The sequence below is a fragment of the Carassius gibelio genome, chromosome A2, assembly GCF_023724105.1.
Source record: "Carassius gibelio isolate Cgi1373 ecotype wild population from Czech Republic chromosome A2, carGib1.2-hapl.c, whole genome shotgun sequence".
NCBI classification, from domain to species: domain Eukaryota; kingdom Metazoa; phylum Chordata; class Actinopteri; order Cypriniformes; family Cyprinidae; genus Carassius; species Carassius gibelio.
In genome coordinates, this window is record NC_068372.1 from 11,922,470 (window position 1) to 11,947,493 (window position 25,024).

General features: G+C 37.9%; 1 protein-coding gene across 5 annotated transcripts in view; it reads right to left on the reverse strand.

Moving 5' to 3' along the window:
* Positions 1 to 18,486: 18,486 nt before the first annotated feature.
* LOC128026497 (CMP-N-acetylneuraminate-beta-1,4-galactoside alpha-2,3-sialyltransferase) overlaps positions 18,487 to 25,024 on the reverse strand; it is an 82,653-nt gene continuing 76,115 nt past the window's right edge. For all 5 annotated transcript variants that reach the window (XM_052613736.1, XM_052613744.1, XM_052613726.1 and 2 more), the window contains 2 exons: positions 23,840 to 23,986; positions 18,487 to 20,602 (listed from right to left, as the gene is read on the reverse strand). In XM_052613736.1, coding sequence (XP_052469696.1) covers positions 20,513 to 20,602; positions 23,840 to 23,986 — 237 coding nt within the window. In that variant the 3' untranslated portion in view covers positions 18,487 to 20,512. The remainder of the gene's footprint in view (positions 20,603 to 23,839; positions 23,987 to 25,024) is intronic.

Here is a 25,024-nt window from a genome sequence, read left to right on the forward strand (position 1 = left end):
CAGTTCAAGATTTAAAACTTTACAAAAAAAATAAAAAATAAAATTAAAAAATAAAAGACCTTGCTTAGTAATGAAAAGATAATGTTAATAATGTTGATGGAAATGTAAATGAAATAACATTTCTGTAGTCATTGGACATTGGACATAAAATTAAAACACAATGTTTAATTTGTAGACCCCATTCTACATTTTTAGCTAAAACCTTATTGATTGATTGATAAAACATAAATTCAAATTATGAATATTTTATATTTAATAGCTCGTCCATCCATTAAGTGACTTTGTGCGAGTCGGCCAATCTGGTTCCTTCCTTTAAAGTTAACATTTTCGAATAACAATCACGACAACAAACGGTGAGTGAGACATTCAGATAAAATCTAATTTTCTCCAGTCATTGTTAAAAAAAAACAAGCAAACAAAACTCGCTAGCTAGTGTTAGTGAAGCAGTCAGGGGAATCTGCACTGTCACAATTAAAAATATTGCAATGTTGCAACCTGAACACTAACTGAAAAGGCGTCTATAATATTGACACATTGTCCAAACGTCTAATAACATGCATGAAAATTCACTCAAAATTGTTTTATAAAATATGTATCTATTTTTTATTTTTATTTTTTACATTTTACAGCAGACAAATGATCACAAAACTTATAAACATACTTAAAAACAAGCAAAATAAGAACATGCTTTCCCTTTTGAGGGAACACAAACTGCATCCTCAAGCGGTCACTATAGTGTTTGAACCACATGTCTAAACACCACAATAGCAAGCTGTATGGGATCCCCGTCTCTCTCATACTGAAGAATGAGATTGAGTGTTGAGTGTGAGTTTTTTTTCTCAATCTGGGAGTCAAGAACTCCGCTCCTGGAGCCCTGTGTGCAGCTAATAGGCCTCCTTCCTGCCACCCTGTTAGGCTGCCTTTTTGGTTGAGTTTCGCATTGCTCCCCTCACTGTGGGAGCATTACCTATGTGCCGGCAGCTCCCGAATAGATCATGCGATCCCTCTCGATTTGAGAATCAAGTACTCCACTCTTAGAGCTCCATATACAGCCAATTATGCCCTTTTGGTTCTGCTTGGCAGTGCTCCCCTCACTGCCTTCCGCTCCCAGAGAAAGTTTGTAAGTTTCCCTCTCAATCTGGGAGTCAAGGACTCTGCTTCCAGGGATCCAAGTGCAGTCATACCAGGTTGTTAGGTCATCTTTTGCCTCTTTGGTAAGCTGCTCTTATGGTTGAGCTTGTGGGGAGGGTCATCTAGGAGCCTCCTGTTCCCAGATGGAGCATGTGAGTTCTTCTCTCAATCTGAAAGCTAAGAACTCTCGGAAGTCAAGGCTTTTATCAGTTTCCCCTTGGGTTGGTCACCAAAGAGTCTGCCACTCCCAGAGCTCTGTGCGCAATCATACCAGGTTGTAAGACCACCTTTTTCCTCCCTGTTAGGCTGATCTTATGGTTGAGCTTTGCAGTGCTTCTCTCACTCTAGAGTAGGGGTCGCCAACTGGCAGACTCTAGTCCGAATCCAGACTGCGAAGCCTTTTGGCATTATGAAACAAACAACTCCAAATGCTGTTTTCTAATAAAATCTAATTTATATCAAGCACATCAAAGTCAGCTCAGTAGAGCCTTTTGGGTCCTATGGCACCAAGGGTTGCACCTAAAGTTAAATGTTGCTACAGTCAGACATGTGGCGTGTTTTTGTTTCCATTGTGTTTCCCTAATGGATCCCCTCCTTCACCCCGAATTCACCCAAGCCCACCGCGACCAACGAGCCATTGCCACATGGAGCGACAGTGCTGAGGATTGCCACGGAGCCAGAGCCCAACGCCTGCCACGATGGACAAAACCATGGATGGTGTGAGCGTGGAGAGGAGCTCCGCCCCATGCACTGCGGCTGAGTGGAGTATGGCACGGTGGAAGTGCCAAAATGAAGAGGAGAGGGCTCCAGCTCCCAAATCCAGTCCAGAGTGCCCTCCAGTGCCTGCTCCTAGAAAGTACCCTCCAGTGCCCACTTACTAGAAAAGCGCTCTTAAGTGTCCGCTCCTCCAGACAATCCTGTTCCCATGTTCAGCCTAGAGGGGGCTCTTGATTCAGAGTTTAGCCCCGAATGCCTGGAGGCTCATGAATGACCGCCCTTCCACCCACTACTGCCTGCTCCTCTGCTGTCGTCTGTGGGTAGAGTTTCCCTTGACTCTGCCTCCAGCCTCCGAGGCCTGGACTCCTTCTCGGCTCATTGACCTGTCGGTTCCACCATGGCTCCTAACTCCCTCCTCTCTGCTGTGGCCCAGCAGTTCACTATCTCCACCGGGCTCCCTCTTTCCTCCATCATGCACATCCTGGGACTCCACTCCTCTGGCTCTCCGTCTCAACCTTGGGCTCCTCCACCACCTGCTCTGCCGCTGTAACGGTTTAATGATCTACAAAATAGAATGAGTTTTGATGATAACTAAACAAATATTTAATTATGATAATACTGATTCATCACTAGAAATAACATCAAAAGTGCAAAAAGTTAGTTAAAGTTAGTAAAAATACATTTAGACACAAAATGACCACAAAACGCAGCTTTCAGATGCCATCTTTATTTTTTTTATCTCAACCGTCACAGAATGGGATGCACAGGATTGTGGGATATCAAAGGCAGCAAAGAATACATCTATGCTGCAAAATTCGATCAGAAGAAGGTACCTCTGGAGACTCCGAAGTGAAGTAGAATTTGTATTTGGATGTGCCTTGATGCCTTTCTGCCTTGGAATGCTGCCTCTGAAGGCAGCATTTTAGAGCTTTCACATGCAGTTCTTGATTAGCTTGTTTAGGTGTGTTTGATTATGGTTGGAGGTAAAATCCAGAGAACAGTGGCATTCCAGGACCGAAGTTGCCCATCACTGATCTAAATGGAGGTGGGGGTGGAGTTACAAGGTTTTGTCAGCAGTTTGAGAATCCAATAAAGTTATGAGGTTTAGTCATTGGTTTAGTCATTGGTTAAATATTTGTAAAACCCACAAACAGACATAATGATCTATTTAACATTGTGTGTAATACCCGAGTCAATCAGATCTTCAATTGTATTTGATTATTTTGAAGTTTGTAATTTGTATTATTTGAGTGCATCTTCGATGTATTTTCTTGTTAGACCATATGAGAGCCTTTGATACATTTATCTTATTCATTTGCCTGACAATGTATTTTTGTGTTATCTGATAAGCAGATATATTAGATCTATATTACAAGATATTTGTAAGAAGTATTCCTTTATGTACACATTGTGAATCTCAATTCACATTGTTTATTGTTCTTGTCTTATTTTATAGTTTTACTCTTCCCTTATTAAAATATGCAAAAGGACATTCCATGTCTGTGACGTTAATGAGGGAAAGTTTAGCTTGCTGTTGAAGTATACACAGGACATATATGGAGAAAACTAATTGTGTAAACAAATTAAAGATTCAATCAGGAGCGTGGTTGAAAAATGAGGAGCCGAATTTCACAGAAAGGCTCAAGACAACAGGATATAGTAAATCAAATCCTAGTGCCACAAGTTTGAAGCAAGTCCACTACTAGCAGCTTGAACAGCTTTCAACATTAGAGCAAAAGAACAGTTATTGACAATTCCAATTCGGCAAGGAGATTATCAAATTTGGGGCAAGTAATCAAGATTGATGGTCAAAGAGATGCACATCATGGCCATCACATGTAAATTCATGATAGTAATCATGATCACAAGCTCTTTGGCCTGACTCAACCACCCCCCCACCTCCCCCAACCCACCAAGAAGAAAAGAACCAGACTGAAATTATTTTAAGGGGACCTTTTAATCTGGTCTCCACAGATCTTCCATATGTCAAATAATGGCACAGAAACTGTCTTTTACAGATGTAGATGCACCAAAATGAACTTAGAAAGACTTATAAACGATACCAGTCCATTGCTTAATTCCATATCATATATGTAACCCACACATTTGGCTATCATGTTTCTAATTACTTATTGTGTATGTCTTTTTAATAACTATTGAATAGCTTAAGGATTCATATTCATGTTTAGTATGTGTGTGTTTGAATCTTCTTGCTTGAAACATTTCTGACAATCAAGTTTTTGTCAAATACACTATAGTATTATTGTTATAGGAATCATGTACAAAATTATACAACGCTTGGAAAATTCAGACCATGTGATTGATAAGATAACATATGATTTATGAACGGGCAGGAGAAACATTGCAACACCCCTAGCAAAGACAATATCTAATTGGTCAAGACAACATTTGAGGTGTGTCCGAAAAGCCAGTTGAAATACTCAGGACACCATCAAATTTAGCTCTTAGCTTTTGTTTTTAGATTTAGCTCTTAGCTTTTGCTCTTAGCCATGCTTTTTGTCATTACATTTTGCATTCTTTGAGTGCTGTTCCAGCATGCTTCGGCCTGAATAATAATAACTTTAACCTTTGCCTGCCCTCTCTACTCCAAATGTCCATCTAATCTTCAGCGGTGTTCCCTCCACCCACAGACATGCGCTAACTTTGGCACTCCTTCCACTATAAAAAACCAAGCTCAAAGCACAAAGACTGGCCAAACAGGGCCTTGCTCACTTTAGGCTTCCACAAGACACTAAAACAATTTCTGGGAGGGATGGAGGAATATGAATCCCCACTGGGCCTACAGATTATCCATAAAAGTTGTAAAGTTCAATTTCAAAAAGACATATTGGAAAATCTCTTATTCTAACAAGTGTTTCTGCTCATGTGTCCCTGCTTGATCCACAATGGAAGCGTACGTGATTTAAAGAGAGAACGTCGCTGAGTACTGTATGTAGCCGTCATGATTTTCTGAAGTTCCTTTTCAGGAGCACCACAGCATGTCCCACACAGGGTTTCACCAGGTGCACTCGTATTTTTATATTTATATACATATTTTCCAAGCTACAACATTTCAGTTTTTCTAATGTCCTGAAGCAGTGCTTAGTTGCAGTTTCATTTGTGCTCTTTATAGTACAGAGATTTATTACTTGCAATGTTTTTAAATGCTGATTACTGGATATTAAACAGCTGGAGGACACCAAATGGCAATGTATCTTGATGAAAGAAATCCATACACAGATGACTTCAGTGAATCAAAATAAGAAGTTGTCAACTAGGCATGAAAATGAATTCACTACTAAACAATACATCAAATATTTCATAAGAAGAGCCCTGAGCACACACCTTCTCTGACATATGTGGCTGTCTGCTTGAGTGATGAATGTGAACGTGCACTATTGTGTTGGATTGAAGAACACGTCCTGTATGTACTCACGGCTAAGCCGATGAGCGCATGAACAACGTATACATGCACCCAGTAAACAAACCGCTCAAACACCATCAAGGGTGACTGAGCTATGACAAGCACAACTGACACTTGTCATGCATCCCCTCCCTACTGCATCAATGCTCTCAGCGAGTTTCAGTCTGTCTACCCTCACAGCTCAAGGTTTAGCATTGACACAACACCATGCTGGAAGATTTCCCTTTACTGAACATCTTCATTTACACTTAAAAACGTATTAAAACAAATCTTAAGACACATCTGCTTCCTATGGAAGCCTGTGTCTGCCACTAACAAATATATATATATATATATATATAAAAAAAAGGCAATTGCAACTTTTTATCCTTGCGATTTTGCATCACAAGAATTGCAAGATATGAACTCACAATTGTGAGAAGAAAGAAAGTCAAAATAGCAATACATAAACTCACAATTGCATGTTATAAAGTCAAAATTGCAAGACATGAATGAAACAAAACAAACAGACTGAACAAAAAAGTCACAATTACCTTGCTTTATTTTTATATTCAGTGGCGGAAAACAGGATTTTTTTTTTTCAATAAATTCCTGTGCCTCAAAGTAATTTTTTATTTTTCTATTTTTTATAAACAGTGATAAGCATCACAATCACAAGATTTCACATTATTTGAGATCAAAAGTCATTTTCAGTTTTCAATTTTCAATGGTAAGATATATAATAATATTGTAATATCGAAAAAAGACAAGATTTGAAATTGACAGTTTTCAAATAAAATACTAAAAATGCAGTACAAAACATGTTTTGTAATATATGCCTACTAGAATTACTGTCAGGATGGGTGGCTCCTTCCCTGATCTTCAATTGTTTGTTTATGTACATTTGTGTCAAGCCCTCAAAGCATTGTAAGAACATGCTGTACCCAACTGGAGGTTGTAAATGTCATAAAGAGAGTGAGGGCTAGAAAACAAAGCTGTTTGCAGCCACATCTAGCCGAACAAGCTCTCTGAAACCAAAACTAATGGAGCAGCACAACAGTGGCACACACGGGCATTTTTTCTTTTCCCCTTTTTATTAAACTACAATAAAATCCATCTATTTTCTTAACCACACATGATTATTCTAATTATGGTGTAAAATCAAGAAAAAAAATTATTCTTCAAAGATTCACATAAAAAGTGGGAGACACATAAGCTCAGCTTATTAATTATAAGTATACAATATACTTATCAAAATGCACTAATTTTCAATTAAATGCCAATTAAATAAGAAGATTGGTGACTAGCTTAGTAAGGCTGAAGGAAGTTGTTTTTGGAAGGTTTGGGCTTCAGCAATCAAAATGAACAAATGTAGTGGTGTTTAGAAAGAGATGAGAATATGAATGAAAACTCCTACTTGCATTCACTTGACTGAACATGTCCAGGCTGAAAACTTCCAGACTAAAATGCAATATGCACCAATCTCACGTGTCATGTTAAGTGAAAACCCCTCAGTCAGTAGTCACCATGATTTTGCCAAGTAAGTCATGTCCCTGGATCAACATCTTTTGATGATTCTGCATCAACATTACTTTCCAGAATATACCCAATCCCTACCCCTAAACCTAACCCTACCCATAATTTAATCTTAAAATCAGTCGCAAACTATAGCTGATTAACAAGGGTGAAGAAGCACCTAACCCTGATTGTAAGCCTAAAACAGATAGGCTGAAAAATTATATCTCTATTCTGATCCAGGAACATGTTGTACTTGGTGAAATCACTCTCACCCTCAGTCAGTGTAATTTCCCAATAGTGAGAAGTTCTGTGGTTGATGAACAATTTATAGGCTGTTTCGCTCATCTTTTATGAGGTATCAGCCAGAGATTCATGAGCTGGATTGCTTATCTAAAAGGAAACATAGCTGAGTTTACATCTATGAGTGCAAAAGGGTCAAATGATGGGAGTTAGTTTTCTAGGGTGGCTCCTTGTGAGCTGTTGAAACCCATCAGTAATGTGTGAGAGCTCGTATTGTATTCAGGATTTTGTGGTTGCATAGGGACTGTTCAAAATGAACTGCGAGAATACAGAGAAGAGTTTTGGTGCCAAAAGTTGAAGGTTATATTACTGGCCTGTATTTACAGTGAGACATACATTACCACAGTCACTTTAAAGGTCCTGAGTGTTACCCTATCAGAATACAGTTTTAACATCTAGCAGCTGCACAACTGCACTCTTCCTGCCTCAGGGTCTGCTGAGAGCATGTCCCACTGTTAGAGGGGATCGTCCAGAGCCACACAGATTAAATGAGATCCATGTCCAAAATACACTTGAGCATTAAAATAAATAGAGAGAAAAAGTGAATCAAATAAAGCAATATTATCCTTCACTTCGCTTTCACACAGTCTCTCTCTCTCTCTCTCTCTGTGTGAGGGAAGGGTTTTCTCCCTGGTTGACACTTATTGTCAGAAGGTCCTGAAGGATTCAAGTTGTATATGAAGCTTTATATGCTTAAAAAAAAATCACCAACCACCATAAAAGATAGAAAGAAAGAAAGAAAAATTAAGAAAAGAAAACTTTTATTATCAGGCAGCAATTAAACAGTCAGTTCTTGAATTTCATGTGTTGAAAGAAAAATGGGCAAGAGAAAGATTTGACTTTGAGCCAGTTTTGTTGGTCGTCTGTTTCTAGTATATAATGGCTGAAACCTACCAACAGTGGTGTGTATCTAAATATTGTTGCAGACTAGATGGCAATGGTGTGACCTGATGGTGGTAGCCTCTTTCTTCAGAATAATGCAACAATGGATTTTTTTTTTTTTTTTCAGGAATGGCTTGAGGATCATCTGCTAAAACTTTTGCTGTAATCCAATCACAGTACATATGATAAAACAAACAGGAACTTTCTATGCTTAAAAACTTGTTCATGGTATGAAGGACGGAGTAGATCTTTAAAGTATCCTATTTCCAATACATCTTAAAGTGTTTAAAATAAGAAAAAAGAAGGTAAGTAAATGATGACACTTTCTTTTTCCATGTCATTCCAAGCATGTATGTCTTTCCTCTGAGGAACACAAAAGGAGATGTTAGGAATAATATTAACACATAATTTACCTTTAAAATGAAAACACAGTAAGGAGGGACACTACCAAAAGATTTAAAAAGGCATTATAAAAGTTCCACAAATTTAGTCTACATGACTCTATATATTTACTATTCTGAAGTCAAATAAAAGCCCAAAGATTGCGCAATATCAGTTTGATTCACACAAAAGGCTTTTATAAACCATTTATTTTTTTATTTTTGTCCTAAGGTCTCTTACAAAACTCTGAGATGTAACAAGGATTTTCTCCATGCAGAAGCCTTTTATTTTTGTTTTCAGTTCTAAGCTTTAAAAACAAGGCTGTATGTTAGATAGTGCGGTATATGTCCTGGTTGACTTGAGATCTGGCTGCGGTTTTGACAGCAGGTCATTCTGAGGGCAGATGCTCTGTTGAGTCTTGGACATCTACTCCCCCCCCCCTGAAAAATCCCAATTCATCATTATAGGAAGGTCTTATCCAAATAATACAGCGATTAATCACTTCTGTTAAGGCTCTGCATCACAGTAGTAAACAGTAGGCTATAAATATATTCAGAGAACAGTTATACATCAGCATTACATAGAATAGTCACAATATTTTTTTCCCTTACACTATTCTATTGATATTTTTATTTATTTGAGTATTTAAACAAAAAAAGTTTAAAATCCGAGACTGATGCTTTTCCAGCACTGACAGAACTATTTCTATGAGGCATAGCCAGCTTTTTTGACCAGCAGATCCATTCACGGTCAGATTACGATACTGTGCTGTGTACGTGTGTATGTTTTAGTGATGTAGTTGACAACATCCAACCCTATTAATTTGATTTATTTATTTATTCATTTAGCTGACGCGACTTACAATTGCTATATATTGTCAGAGGTCGCACACCTCTGGAGCAACTAGGGGTTAAGTGTCTTGCTCAGGGACACATTGGTGTCTCACAGTGGATTCAAACCGGGGTCTTATTTTGAAATAAAACAAAATTACATTTGTTTGGTCCCCAAAAATACAATTTTAAAGTTCCAATTCATCACCGTAACATTTTATATACATTAAATAGAAAAATCAAACAGGACCTAAAAATAAGTCACTAATGCTTGAGTCCCTGTAAAGTCAATATAAAGTATGTGTTCTGACTTTATCACACCACAGAAAAAAAGTATTATTAACCACTATTATTAACCACCATATTTGAATGATAAAAAAACCTGCTAAGTACATAAAATAAGTAAAAAAAAAAAAAAGCGTGGTATCCTCTGGTGTCAAACACTGGGGGCGTGTCTGCTGTCTGCACTGAAACCATGTCCACTTGTGGGAAAGCTGGCACCTCTTAACTTTCAAATAATGTTACAGTCTGAATGGATCCTCCTAGCAGCTTAATTGGATTCATAAAGCCATACATATTTGCTCGTGATCGGTGGCTCAAGTGCATCATCCAGCCACATTTTAGCCCCGCCCAAAAAAGTCCTGAACACAGAAATGGTGAAAAACAGTTTAACAGTCTAGCTCCTCTATTCAGTACTACATAATTCACAATCTTTGCAATGTGTTTCAGTAATACAATTTTGTAACCATTATAATGCGCTTAGAAACAATTCTCAGAATTGACTTTACAGGGACTTTAAGAGAGCCTTTGATCAAAAACAGTCAAATAGTAATAATGTGTAATATTACTATTTAAAATAACTAATTGTAATCATTCTTATTTGCAGATTTGAATTTGATTTGGCTCAAGAAACATTCATTTTTATTATTAATATTGAAAAAAAAATTGTGTTAATTGATACATGTTTTTCAGAATCTTCAAAGAACAGCTATTATTTTAAATAGAAATCTGATGCAACTTCATACATGCCTTCTAAATGTCTAGTTATTTACTTTTTTTTTTTACAGACTAAATAATAATAATAAAAAAAATAAATAAAATAAAATCAGTTCAACTTTTTTCCCCCTTGGCACAAGTTTAAAACTATTATTTGTGAATGTCATCCATCCATTTTCCAAACTGCTTGCACTATGTAGGGTCATGAGGATGCTGGAACCTATCCCAGCATCTTGGGGAAACACACTGGATGGATGGCCAGTTCATCTCAGGGAAAACACACACATAGACATACATACTCATACTCACTTACATATACCAGTAATTTTACTGTTGAATAATATTTTATGTCTGTGGTATTTGCTTTAACAGATAAAGGCTAGTCTTTGAAAGAGAAATGCAATACGTTTTTCTTAATTTATTATAATGTGATTTATTGTAAGGCACACCAAATTTCTATACTTCTAGGTTTGACTCAAGATTTAAATGATTTAAATGTTAATTTTTTTTTTCATCAGAATGAGACATCCCTTCAATTTCAGATTTGAATATACTTTGCACTTGTACTTGTACTTTGTACTTGAAAATGACAGAGAAAAATGAAGATTAGACACACACTCTGAAAATTCAATTTGGGGCCATACTGCCCAACACGTTTATTTTATTACAACTTTAGGATGGAGATATATATCTCTTTCTATATATCTGAAACAATAGTCATGTTTTGTCCTTTAAACTCCAAACAATCATAATTATGCTGATTGGTAGTATAATGCAACGTATAAATGCACCTTTCTATAAGGGCAAAAAACAGTTTCAGCTGTTGTGTTGTGTTTCAGTCCATTTTGATGATGGCTGCTCCCTGTTGTGGGATATTGATTAGCAGAGTACCAGGTGTAGTGAACAACTCTGTAGTTTTGTAGTTTAATATGATGAACACCCAGGACTATAGTTCCAGGACTATGCCCATGTTGCAGCTTTTCTCTGAAAGCTCACAGGAAACTGGAATAAGCATACCTTAAATGACCTGCACAGTCAGAAAAATTTAATAATAATAAAAGAAAAAGTATAATAATAAGTAAAAATAATAATAACAGTAAAGTACTTCTTAGTCCATATTCGTCTCAAACTGCTGCCTTTTGAAAGCAAAGAGGCAGAATTCAGGATGGTAGTGTACCATAACATCGGTGGAGGTCTGTCTGAACTGAATAGTTAGTAGGGATGCACCAATCCAATTCCTGGATCATATCGGCATAGATAAACATTTTTGTCAGATCAGATATGGATGACATAGGAATCATCTAAATCAGAAACTGTGCGTTACCCATGGTTGTTACTATCAAAAAGGATGGGTATTTGAGTCATTAAATTTAAGATCACAAAAATGGTGATATAAACAGTAAAAACATTGAAATGTCCTACTGGGCATTTGTTAGATTAGCGAACTGGATGATTTTTTTTTTATTCATCTGTCTCTTATGCTCTTATTTCATTAAAAATACAGTAAATCAATAATATTATGAAATATTAAACAAGATTTATTTGAAACAGAATGACCAATTTAACAATGTAAAATTATTTACAGTCATGTTTGATTAACTTAATACATCCTTGTTGAATATGTTGATAAAAAAATTTGTCTCAGGTTACTAATGTAACCATGGTTCCCTGAGTAGGGAACGAGACACTGCGTCCTCTAGGGGATGCTATGGGGAACACCTCGTCGTGACCCGTGTCTGAAGCATTCATTGAAAAACACCAACTTGTTGGCCGGCTACAGCCTCTGACGTGGCTAAGAACCTAGCATTTTCTACCAAGTCTTGCCTGTCACACAGGGGCTACCGCTAGCTTACGCATAGGCTTGCTGAAAGAGCTGTCTCAACAGTTCTCTAGTAGCAACACCCTGTTTAGACAGATATCCGAGCATACATAGGAGGAGTGGCGCCCAAGATGAGCGGGATTTTACCAACCTAAGAAAGGGCAAGAAGCAACCGTGCAAAACATTCACCATATATGATTTTAGAAAGAATGCAGAATACTAGCGTGCGAACTTACCACAGTGTGGATTTCAGAAAGTGTGCAAAGACTTCACGTGCACACTTACCATAGCATGGATTTTCAAATACTGTTCTAAGGAGGGGCTCTCGTGGCACTCTGATAAAGCAGCTCATAGATGGAAAAACAGTATGATTGAGAGTCATCAACTTGATCTATGGAAACAATACTAGAGCGCTCTTTTTGGAAAAAGAGGAGCACTGCTAAACTACCACGAGAATCACCCAAATAGTCCCTCATGTTGAGGGAAGTGATGCTTGAAGTGTATAAACAAATACACACTGGTTGAATTGACCCCAAGGAACCAAGGTCTAATAATCTCAAGAAAGGGAACGAGGCGGAGCGCGTAAAGAAAGTGCGAAGAGTCTTGCGTGCACACTTACCACTTAACTTGGATTTTAGAAAGTGTGCAAAGTGTTCACGTGCAGACTCACAACCATGTGGTTTTGAGAAAGTACACAAAGCTTAGCATGTGTACCTAAAGGTTCCTAAGCATCGCAGAGGCGCTGAATCGCATGGGAGAGGCAAGCTCAATTTTACAAACCTCGGGCGAGGGGAGCATCACCTGAGGCAGCATATACAAGAAGACTTCTGTAACTGCCACCTCAACTTCCCGCTAGATGCGACAGCACCACTAAGTGGCCAGGAGACCCCTCAGGGTGACCTGGCTGGACATTCATGAAATTCCCTGCAGTGCTGTGCCAGGCCTGATGATCAAGGAGGCTCCCGCAGAAGTGATCTCAGCCACCTAATACCGGAACATGAAGCCGGATGGCTGGTGCTGATGAGTGTTTAGTAAACACTTTAATTAAGCACTGCAAAGGAAACTAACAGAGTTTACTAGTAGACACATAACCACCAACAATTTAATACACATAAGTATATACAGAGAGGGTTACATACTCAACCACCCTCCTATGCTGGGGACCCGCTCAAGGGTAGCCTCCTTTTAGTCCGGACCATCTGTAAGGTGGTTGCTATGAACAAAACCAGACAAAAATATCATAGGTCCAGCATAGGAGACTGTTATGCGAGAGGTTTCCACCTAACCTTGATCAGGTGGAGAGCTGTTGGTTACAGGGCAATTAGGAAGGGGAGGATAAAAGCAGAAGTTAAAAATCCCTGAAGGGAACGAGTAGATTCCTCGGTATCACTCTGATTTGGACGAGAACGCTGCCTCGTCTGGATCACATCCCTTAGGTTCTGCTTATTTCCTCATGACCAGCGATTCGTCTTGCCCCTGCCTCCAGGTGGGGGAAGAGTGCGAGTCACGATGCTAGCCTTCTGTGTCCGTCTTTGATCCTCAGATCGAGACAGGCCAGGACCCCTATGTTGTTCTGGCTCGAACCTTCGTGGAACGAAGTATCTGAAAGCAGCAGCGCACGCCTTAGTCTCCCTGAACTTCTCGATCACAGTCTCAATGGAAATACCTATAAGTTCAGAAGGCGAAACCTGAGTATCGAGAAGAAAGCCTTTTTTTCTTCCCGATGTCTGCCAGGTTCATGCACAGACGTCTCTGCTGCCACCATGGCCGCCATAGTCCCGCCCATGGTGGAGGCGGCCTGCTTGGTAGCATGGAGAGAGGTCCGTGGTGCAGCGCGGCTACCTGATCAGGAGAAAGGCCCTTGCCTCCATCCAGGTCTCTTAGCAGATCAGCCTGATATGCTTGAAGCACCACCATCATGTGTAACAAAGCCACAGCCTGACATGCTGCTGCGTATGCCTTGCCATTTAAGCCAGATTAATTTCTGAAGGGGCTTAGATGGCAAGGAGGGAGCTTAAGATAGGATGTCTCCCCCACAGAAAGAGATTTTAAAGGGGGTATCCTCTCATAGCCTCTTTCGCGCATCACCTCGATGTCGGCAGATTTAATCTTATGCCAAAACCGATGGATGCGAGAAGAGAACGGCCTCTTTGACTCCTTTTTGATACTGTATCTGTATGGAGATCATGAAGAAATGAAAGGCTCACCTGAGCTGGAGGGCTAAGATCATAAAGGTAACGCTCATTGAGTTTTTTTTTTTTTTTTAAAGCCTTACATCGTCACCTTGTTAGCGCATTTTCATGGCAAGTCCAACTTTGACGCGATCCATAACCTCTAACAGCTCTACATAAGCAGGGCAGAAGAATTGAGAAGGCTTGGCCTCAGCTTTTTCACCATCCTCAAATATTTTCTGCTTTTCCTGTGTAAAAACCCAGCAGAGCACTAACCTCAATATCTGATAGTGTTAAAGATATAACATCATCCTCCCGAGGCTCTCTCTCGTCTGCCGCCATTGAGAGTGTGAAAGGGAAAATCCCTCTTTAAAACATTCAAACAGATCCACCTGTATTATCATGAGCTCATTCTCCTCTGTGCCTCAGCAGCAGCAGGTCCTGAACCGCGGGAATCAGATGGCTGCCATTTTTTTTTTTCCAGAAGAGAAACAAAAGAGAGCAGAGCTTTTTTCCTTGAAAAAAAATAGCTCAAATGCACGCAGATTACCTCCTCAAAGACATTGCGTGCATGCTCTTCACCCAAACAAATGACGCAAAGATCGCATGTGTCATCTGGTGTCAAACTAACACCGACACGGATGCACACATTGTCTAAACGTTTGCTAGTAGTTGCCATGATATACAGAGAAAGATCGCTCTTACCAGTTCTTTCAGATGCACGCTTCAAACAGAACAGTCAGTGAAGACGAAAAAAAGAATGATGTGTTCTCCCGGTGCCTGTTTATAGTCGCGCAGGTAGAGATGTCAGAGGCTGTAGCTGGCCAACAAGTTGGTGTTTTTTCAATGTATGCTTCAGACAAGGGTCACGGCGAGGTGTTCCCCATAGCGACCCCTACAGGATGCAGTTTGAAGTTCCCTTGAAAGGGAACTTGTGGTTCTTGCTACTGTATTTGTGTTATATTAATGCACTGGATATGAAAAATCTCATGCTCTATTATAAAACAGGAAACAGCATTTGAATAGAATTATTGTAAACAATGTAAAAGTCTTTACTGTCACTTTTGATCAAATTAAAGCATCCTTGTTGAATGAGATGAGATTAATAATATATATATATATATATATATATATATATATATATATATATATATATATATATATATATATATATATATATATATATATTAATGATTCCAAAATCTATGAACAGTACCACAGGATTTGTATTTGTTTCTGTTTTTTTGCCCATTTTTTTTTTTTTTTTTTTTATGAGGTCATGTGTATTTAGCAAATTTCAACAATTCAGGTATCAGAATTAGATTGGAAAAATGTGGTATTGGTGCACCCCTAATAGGTACTCAGTTTTACGCATAAAACAAATCTGTGGTGACTATTTAGAATACATTTAGGAAAAAACAAAGGTATTTATCTGTGCACCATTATAAATAATTTAGAGACTGAACTCCTTCCTTCATCAAAAGAAGCTGTAACATAATAAGCTCACATTCAGGAGACAAAGAGCCTCCTGTGCTCAGAAAAAGGGCTGAATTAAAGACCTACCACTGCCCTTCCTCACACTAGAGCAGGATATGTACTGATTGCCCTGGATGGAGAATCATGGGTGAAGGCAGAACCCCAGGGGCTGTAGCAGTTCATTAAAATGCACTGTTAAAGTATGTGATATTTACACCATTAATACATTCAGGGAGGAGAGGAGGGGTGTCTCCTCATAGAGTTACTTTTGGCACAGTCAGTTAATGTTGAGACTTGTTCCTCAAGCACTGTTTGGGTTTGTCACCTCAAAGTCTGATATGTTTGTATATATGTGTGTGTATATATATTATTGGGTTATTGGGTGATTCAACACAGATGTTTTACAAACTAAGAAGATAAACATGTTTAGCTTTTCATCCCCTATGTGATGTGAGCACAAAAGTATTGTGACATTTGGCTCACAGGTGATAAGTGATCAGCTGTGTCCTGTTGAATTAATTGTTCAGATATTAAAAGCAGGGAATGTGTTGTATCAGTTATAGCCATTGCTTCTGCATTCTAAGTCCTGCATTTGATGATTTTGCAAGCAATGTGGATGCTACAGCAACCAACATCAACATGGTCAGCTGAGAAAACAACAGTTTTTGATGACAGACAAATCATAAAGGCTGTGAAAAAGAACCTTAAAGTAAGTATCTGTTATATCACCAGCAACCACCGGAAAGCTGGAGTGATGGTCTGACAATCTAGTGGTCGCAGGACTATAAAGCAAGATGCAAACCTCTGACCAGCACCAAAATTAGAAAGGCAAGATTAGAGTTTGCAAAAAAGCACAAAGGTGAGCCAGTAGAATTTTGACACAGTTTTATGGATAAGTGATGGGAAAGCAAAAATGTGAAAAAAAAATAAAATAAAATAAAATAAAAAAACCTGCAAATGATCCTAAGCATACAACCTCATCTGTAAAGCATGGTGGAGGTGGTGTCATGGCATAAGCATGCGTGGCTGGAACAGGCTCTGTCAACTTTATTAGGGGCCGTTCACATATCGCGCATAAAAACGCGTGGAAAACGCTAGGCGCGCCGCTTTTTCCTTCTTTCCAAAGCGCTCGGGCAGAAGCGCTCCTGAGGCGCCTGCCTTTGCTAAGCAACCATGACCTGATCTCTCCATGAAGACGCCGAAATTTCAGCAAAGGATAAATGGATTTGCAGCACTAAAAATCGCTCGCAGTAGCTCTGCTACTAAATTTATTTCAAAATGGCAATCCATATACAGCTATGAACAGCTGTTCCTTCATCTTAGCTGAGTTTTCAACGTTGTTACGGAAAAGGATGAAGCTGATTGGTTGGTTCTTGTCAAATGACCCACGGTGCGCTTGCGGCATTCTGAAAAGTTTAGATGTTTTGGAAAAAACGGGCGCGTCGCACCGCGTGTGCGTCGCGTCGCGTCGCTCCCATTATGAGCGCGCATGCCTCGCGCCTACATTAGAAATAATAAACTTGCGCGCGCAAAAGACGCGATATGTGAACGGCCCCTTATTGATTTAATGCAGTGGTTCTCAAACCTCTCCATGAAGTACTCCAGCACTACATATTTTGTATGTCTCCATAGATCTGATACACCCACTTCAGGTCTTGCAGTCTCCACTAATGAGCTGATGAGTTGAATCAGGTGTGATAGATGAGGGAGACAAAAAAAATGTTGAGGGCTGGGGGTATTCCAGGGGCCTGTACCATGAAGCCGGATTATTTGGCTAGCCAGGTAAGTTTCAGTTTAGTTTGCACCAATCCTGGGTTTTAGGTACCATGTAAGTGGCTTGGCTTTTAGCTGCGTTTATTGCCATTGTAACTTACACTCCATGGCTAACCTGCTCCAGGGCAGGTTATGTTCTGGCTTAGAGATCTCAAACTGAAGCTGGACCAATCAGAGAATTGACACATGTCTGACACAGTCACTCCAGTTTATCTTGCTCCAAATTAAAGGTCACTAATGCTAAAAAAAAAAAAAAAAATTATTATTTTTATGATTTATATAATTATTGTGATTCATATTATCATTTATCTTTTACACACAAGCAATTTTACTTTAACAGTTATTATAAATAGTTTATTTTAAATAGTAATGTATACAGATAAGATACAGATCATAAGATTGCACTATTTAAAAAATAAAAAATCTGACCTTACATGTTTGAGTCTCTATCACTATATATTTTCAAATGTGTAAACTAAGTTAACGAGATCCACTTGTGACTACACTGATGGAGCAAGATCATTTATTTTATTAGTCCTCCTTCATATTTCATATGAAGTTTAAATTTGTCATATTCATCAATCTCTTAACCTTTAGCAAAACCTTTAACCTTCAGTTTTGAATATCGCTGGGTCTCTCGCGAGAAGTAAATCAAACTTCCTTTGTATTGCAAGGCCATGATTGGCTGTTCACCAGTGATGTCACATATTCATGTGCACGCACTCCACAAACTCAGGATCAAAGCCTGAGTTGACAAAGAAAGTTGATGATCAGCATCATGGTCCCAACAAAGCCGGACTGGAGAGGTTTGGTTTTGTCAACTCAAAACTAATCCTGTAACTCTGAATTTGTTCAGCTGCCATCATGGTACAGGCCCCAGGACAGGTTTGAGAACCACTAACTTAACAAATAGTGGTGATGACTATCAATGGCTGTGTTTAGAGTCAGGTGACAGGTGATGTCAATGGGTGGCAGACTCACTGCTCTGATTACATGCAAGAGATTTGCAACTAAATATTAGCTTTTAAACTTTAACAGTTGTTTTAAGTTAAATTGTCCTGATACTTATGCTTAGATCAGATCAGGGAATGAAACTCTAAAAGTGCTGTCCCTTTTATTTGGTAAAAGATGAATGTTGAAATGGCCAATAATAAAATGTGACATTCTGAAGCTTTGTCTCATATTCATCTTTTAGGCATATTTGCAGATGTCTTGACTTCCACAGCAGACAAAGCAATTTTGTCATTACTGTTCCAATACTTATGGAGGGCACTACACACACACACACACACATATGTATATGTAGATGTATGATGAACACTGATGGCTACTGCAATGGGTAGTGGTATGTTTCAAGGACTCTGTCCATGCAGCTGAAATCTCATAGCTCATAAATTAGAACACACTGTAAGAAGTACCCCTTAAAAAGGCCTGTACTTTCAAAAAAATAAAATAAAAAAAAAGGACAAAACTCATTAACTTCTTTCTTGGTGTATTGGTCTCAAACCGCTGCCTCTGGAAAGCAAAGAGGCAGCATTCAGGATGGTAGTGTACCATAACATCAGCTGATTTGGAGGTCTGTCTGAATAGTTAGTAGGGATGCACCAATCCAAGGATCATATCGGCATCGATACAAACATTTGTCAGGTCAGATATGAATGACATGGGAACGATCTAAATTAAAAACTGTGTGTTACCCATGGTTGTTACCATACTATCAAACAAACAAACCAAAGAATTATGGGTTTTTAAGTATTTAAGGTATCTGTACATAAAATGTATTTTAATCTGGAAATAAAATGTCTGGTGTTTTTATTTTAAAGGACTGCATTTTGCTGAGATTTATTGTTGTTTCTGAATGCTGTAGTTCATGCTACTGGGCATTTGTTAGATTAGCACACTGGATAATTTGTTTTTCCCATCTTTTTTTTACGGTGTATTGTACTATCAATGAATCAAAAATACAGAAAAAAATAATGAAATATTAAGCAGCATTTATTTGAAACAGAATTAACAATTTAACAGCGTATAATTATTTACTGTCACTTTTGTCAATTTAATGCATCCTTGTTGTATAAGGTGATTAAAAAAAATTGTGGTTCTTGCTACTGCGACTGGATTTTTTTTTTCTTATGCTGTATTATGAAAAAGGTAACAGCATTTACTTGTACTTTTAATATAATTATTGTAACAATCTAAAAGTCTTTACTGTCACTTTTGATAACATTAAAGCATCCTTGCTGAATAAGATTTATTATAAGATTTTTTTTTTTTTTTTTGAAAAAACAAAAAAATAAAGTAATTATTTCAAAGATTATGAATAGTAATTTGTATTAGTGTTCTAACCTTTTTTATGAAGTCATGTGTATTTACCAAATTTCAACAATTCAGGTATCATAATTAGACTGGAAAAAGTGGTATTGGTGCACCCCTAATAGGTACTCAATTTAACACCTAAAACAAATTGTGGTGAGTATTTATAAGAAATTTAGGAATGGGGGCTTTTAAAAAACAAAGGCCTTAATCTGTGCACCATAATAAATAATTTAGAGATCAAGCTCCTTTCTTCGTCAAAAGAAGCTGTAACATAATAAGCTCACATTCAGGAGATAAAGAGCCTCCTGTGCTCAGAAAAAGGGCTGAATTAAACCTGCCACTGCCCTTCCTCACACTAGAGCAGGATATGTACTGGTTGCCCTGGATGGAGAATCACGGGTGAAGGCAGAACCCCAGGGGCTGTAGCAGTTCATTAAAATGCACTGTAAAAATCTTTGATATTTACATCATTAATACATTCAGGGAGGAGAGGAGGGGTGTCTCCTCTGATAGAGGTACATTTGGCACAGTCAGTTAATGTTGCGACTCGTTCCTCAAGCGCTGTTTGTGTTTGTCACCTCAAAGTCTCTGATAGCTTCCATCTGTACTCGAACAAGGATTGTCTCCTGAGACATTCAAGAAACCTTCAATGTCCCGCTCAGAGGAAGACTGTCGGTTAGAAGGCACATGTGCATCTTAAGAGAGCCACCGCTCCCACCACTGAAATCATGCTCTTCAGTGTTATCTGGTCCAGGGTTTCCCAGGAACTCCTCCTAGAAAGGCACCCATCTTGGGAGGTTCAAATCCCATTGGTTAAGTCTGTGATAATGCTGGCTTTCACCAACTTGTGGAGAAACTCCTTTTCTTTTGAGATGTTATGAGTCCATGACTGTGGGGGAGACATAAACAGAAAACTCAATGTGTCTTACTGAATGTGGCCAATCTGTGTGCATTTACAGCACAGACTCTCTCAACATGACAGTCAGCCCTTTTATTTTATTAGACCAAGAATGTCATTCATGGAAGCAGATAATTTGCCTATCACCATTAAATTTGTTGAATACAGCATTTTAATTTGCACAAGAAGCATCCATTAAGATATGCAGAGGCATATGACGGATATATAAAACCACCAATCATAACTTTTTTGGTTGCTTTAGACATTTTAGGGAAATAGATCTGATCTTTCATCATTGGGACATAAGCAGGTTGTATGAAAAGTTAAAAATTAGATATGAATTAGCCACTAATTTGCCTAATTTGAAATAGTTAGATGACCTTGATAGTGAGTTGAAAGTGATTATAGCTAATGTAAGTGAACTGAACTGTTCTTATATTTCACCAAATATTGTGACCAAATAACTTTAGGTCAAGACACCAAAAAAAAAAAAAAAAAAAAAAAAAAACATTGCTACGAGTACTGTGTTAGGCTGACTGAGACATGTTATAGCACTTGCATATCATTGTTCTCTTGTTGATTTTGATTGCTTTCATTGTCTTCATTTGTAAATAGCTTTGGATAAAAGCATCTGCTAAATGACTAAATGTAAATCACCTTCATTTATATACAGTAGCACTTTATTCAATACAGATAGTGTTATATATGGATAATTGCTGTAAAGTTGCATTTAAATCTATCAAAGCACACAAATCTTCCACAGATTTATATGATAGAAGACATTCGAAAATGGCGAATGGAAAGAGTTGCTAAGTTTTGGTCAGTACCATTATTGTATTGTATTGGGATTAGTGGTTCAGTTAAGGTCAGTATCTACCATGATAAAAAAGCTACATTAATTCTTAAATCCACAGCACCTCACATCTACTACTGTCTTTTATTACAACAATAACAGATCTCTGAGTCACAGGAGAGGGACTGTGTGTGTTCTGGCATCAGAGAACTGGAGTTGTACTGACTCCTGTGAAAACCATCCTATTCAGTTTTCTTTTAATATACTATTGTTCTTCAGAAACAGAAACAGAACGCCACTGCAGAGGACCTACAGGCCTAGTATTGCTAAATTACACCAGAGCCTTATGTTCCTGTGAGAGGCTCTTTGGTCCGAAATAATGGACCCCACAACTGCCAGCGACAGGAGGTTCTGGGCCTGCTGAGGCTCTGATACTAAGCCAAAAGCATCTCGTCAGAGTCTCTGGGCTGTCTGTTTCAGCCTGGTCAGCTCTCGTGAAGGATGACATTCGCAAAAAAATAAAAAATAAAAAATAAATAAATAAAAAAAACTAGCAGATCTAAGAGTAAAGTTTCACTCTCCATAAGAAAGAAAAGGGCACAGGCCAAAATGAATGCTGGGTTAAGAGCCTCCTTAGGCCAAAAAGTCTTAGGGAAAGAGGATCTGAAACAATCTCTTCCATATGGCTCTTTATTTTGAGAAATAGCTCTCTGTGTTTTGGATCGGTACAAGTCTCTAACCAAGGCTGCATTTTATTGATCAAAAACACAGTAAAAGTTATAATATTGTAAATTCTAATTACGATCTAAAAAAAAAAAAAAAAGATTTGAATTTAATATATTTTACAATTGTTTTATTTATATAAAAAAGTAATATTTTTGTAAGGATTCTTTGATGAATAGAAAATATAAAAGAGCATTTACTTGAAAAATAAATGCTTTGTAACATTGAAAATGTCTTAACTGCCAAAATAAAGGTTTAGTTAGTTACCCGAGAATGAAAATTCATCCATATTCTCACCCTTGAAGCATCCTATATGTTTGTGACTTTCTTCTTTCAGAATAATCCAATCGAAGTTGTATTAAAAATTGTCCTTGCTCTTCCAAGCCTTTCAATGGGGGTAATTTGTTTGTTGTCAACACTTCAGAAGATGTGAATAAAGTGTGCAAATCTGTAATAAAAGGTCCCTCATAAGGCTCCAGGAGGGGGATAAAGGCCACTTGTAGTGAATCCCTGCGTTTTTGTTAGATAAATATCCAGATTTCAAATGTAATATGCAGTTTTTTTTCTCTCTTCTGCTGGCTGTTGGGAACCAGAAGCTATTGAAGATTGAAGACGTATGCGTCGTGCATGCGCCTCTGGGAAATGTAGGAGCAAAGGAAACCAAATTTCCTTACTATAGCAAAGGAAAACCAGTCTAAAAGAGTGTTTAATGTTTGAAATCCAGATATTTATCTTACAAAAATGAATGAATTCACTACAGGGGGCCTTTATCCCCCTCCCGGAGCCTTATGAAGGACATTTTATTACAGATTTGTGCACTTTATTTCACGTCTTCTGAACTGTTGACAACAAACACCAGTTTATCCCCATTGAAAGGCTTGGAAGAGCAATTTTTAATACAACTTGGATTGGATTATTCTGAAAGAAGAAAGACACATAAACCTAGGATGCTTCAACCTAGGAGTCTTTTTTTGAAGTACTTTCATGTAAATGTTACCTTTTCCTCAACAAGCTAGTGAAACAATCCTGACATTATAACTGAAAGACATGAAGTCAATTTAGTGTTGGAATGAATCCCTTACAACACAGCTAGGATGAAGACTCCTGTCAAAACCTACAAAGACAAATACTTTATACTGTTTTGTATGTATGAAGTACTCACTATACAAGGCCAACAGCTTTAATCCCATTTGCGCTGACTGTGATTCGACAAATATCGGTGCCAGAGCAGTCAGGAGCTAACTATGCGTTAACAGATCTGTTTTATGAGTGTGCTTTTACAGCCAGGGCGAATGTGGGCAGAGAGGAATTCATAAAACATAACAACAAAGTTATCTTCATATCGTCCCCTTGGAATTATAAGGTTCTATCTGACATTTTTGTCAAAATTGAGTTATTCACATATTCTTATTCTGTGACAATTTATTTACATTATGTCATGTTTTATTTTAAGTTTTGTACATTTTGGATTTTTTTATTGAAAAAACAAAAAGGTTCTATCTACAGAAGTCTATGGAACACAAAAACTTTGAAGCTCAATATCTCAAAACTACTGAGAACGCAGATAAAACCTTATAATTCCAAGGGGACGATATGGACTGATCGGAGGTACAAAAAAAATCCCTAGGACATTCTACAAATTACATCATCATTGTAATTTTCCATTAAGTGGTTTGAACATTTTGTCAATTCAAGAAGCATAAAAATGTTACCTCTTTTATGGCAGACATTTTGACTGATTCATAGTAGTGCAAAGGTGCATGAGGGGTATTCATGTCATAGCCAAATCCAGCAACAGCAACCTCATCGCAGTTATGAAGCGCCATTGTTATGGCGACGGTGCCCAATGTTGGAATGTTCTATGGAAATAAGCACAAGTATATAATCAATCAAATTGTCAGATTATAAAATAAATGAGGATTTTAATATTTTACCATTGGGTTCTTAACATGCAAGCTGTTCTCTGGTAAAGAGAATAAAAACATCCACTGAGCTGCTCTGCTCCACATAGTCTTAACCTAATCCATAAAATAATGTGTCTTGTGCTAGTTTTGTAAATCATAACCAAATATTGTTGCAAATCATATGTTAGACCTGATAACAGACAAGAACATACAGTTATTGTTCGTTTAATAGTGCATAAAGTGCAAACTTGCCATCAGCACTATATTAAAAATCTCTGGCATCGCTATCAAATCTAATGTTTTGCAGTAATATATATAAGTTGTGAGTTTGCATTCTGAATTGAATGGACTGCACAATAATAGAATCTCATCACAAACACATGCTCTGTTTGCCCTTAAAGTGTTAGTTCACCCAAATATTAAAATTATGTCATTAATGACACACTAATATAGGGCTGAAACGATTAAGAGTAACTCGATTAAAAAAATGATCGTGGAAAATTCCTCTACCTCGAAGCCTCTTTTAATTTATTTTTAAATCTCACATCAGATTCTTTCGCAATTATTTTTGAATGTGACACAATTCGTTTACGTCAACCACAAAGCGGAAGGAGACACAAGGAGTCAGCAGTGTTTTGATTTAAGGGCGCAGGCAAACGTAAAGAGAACGCCGTGGCGTGTGTCCATTGCAAGATAGAGCTGGCATACCACAACTAGGGCCCTATGATTTCCGCGATGAAGAAAACGCGGAGTTAATCATGGAATCCAGTCATAAAAACGGAATTTACAGTTTGACGCGGAATGGCACGGAATTTGCCAAATTTTGAATGAATTAATCAAAAATAGGTAATTGCACTTACATCAAATCACAATATGGACTAATATCTGTAAATATTAAGCCGGAACAGTCTATTTAAATATGAATCCTGCATGTTCTGCGTGTCTCTGTTAATGAATGCCGCAGAAGCGCTCTTTCTTTTTAACACACACTAA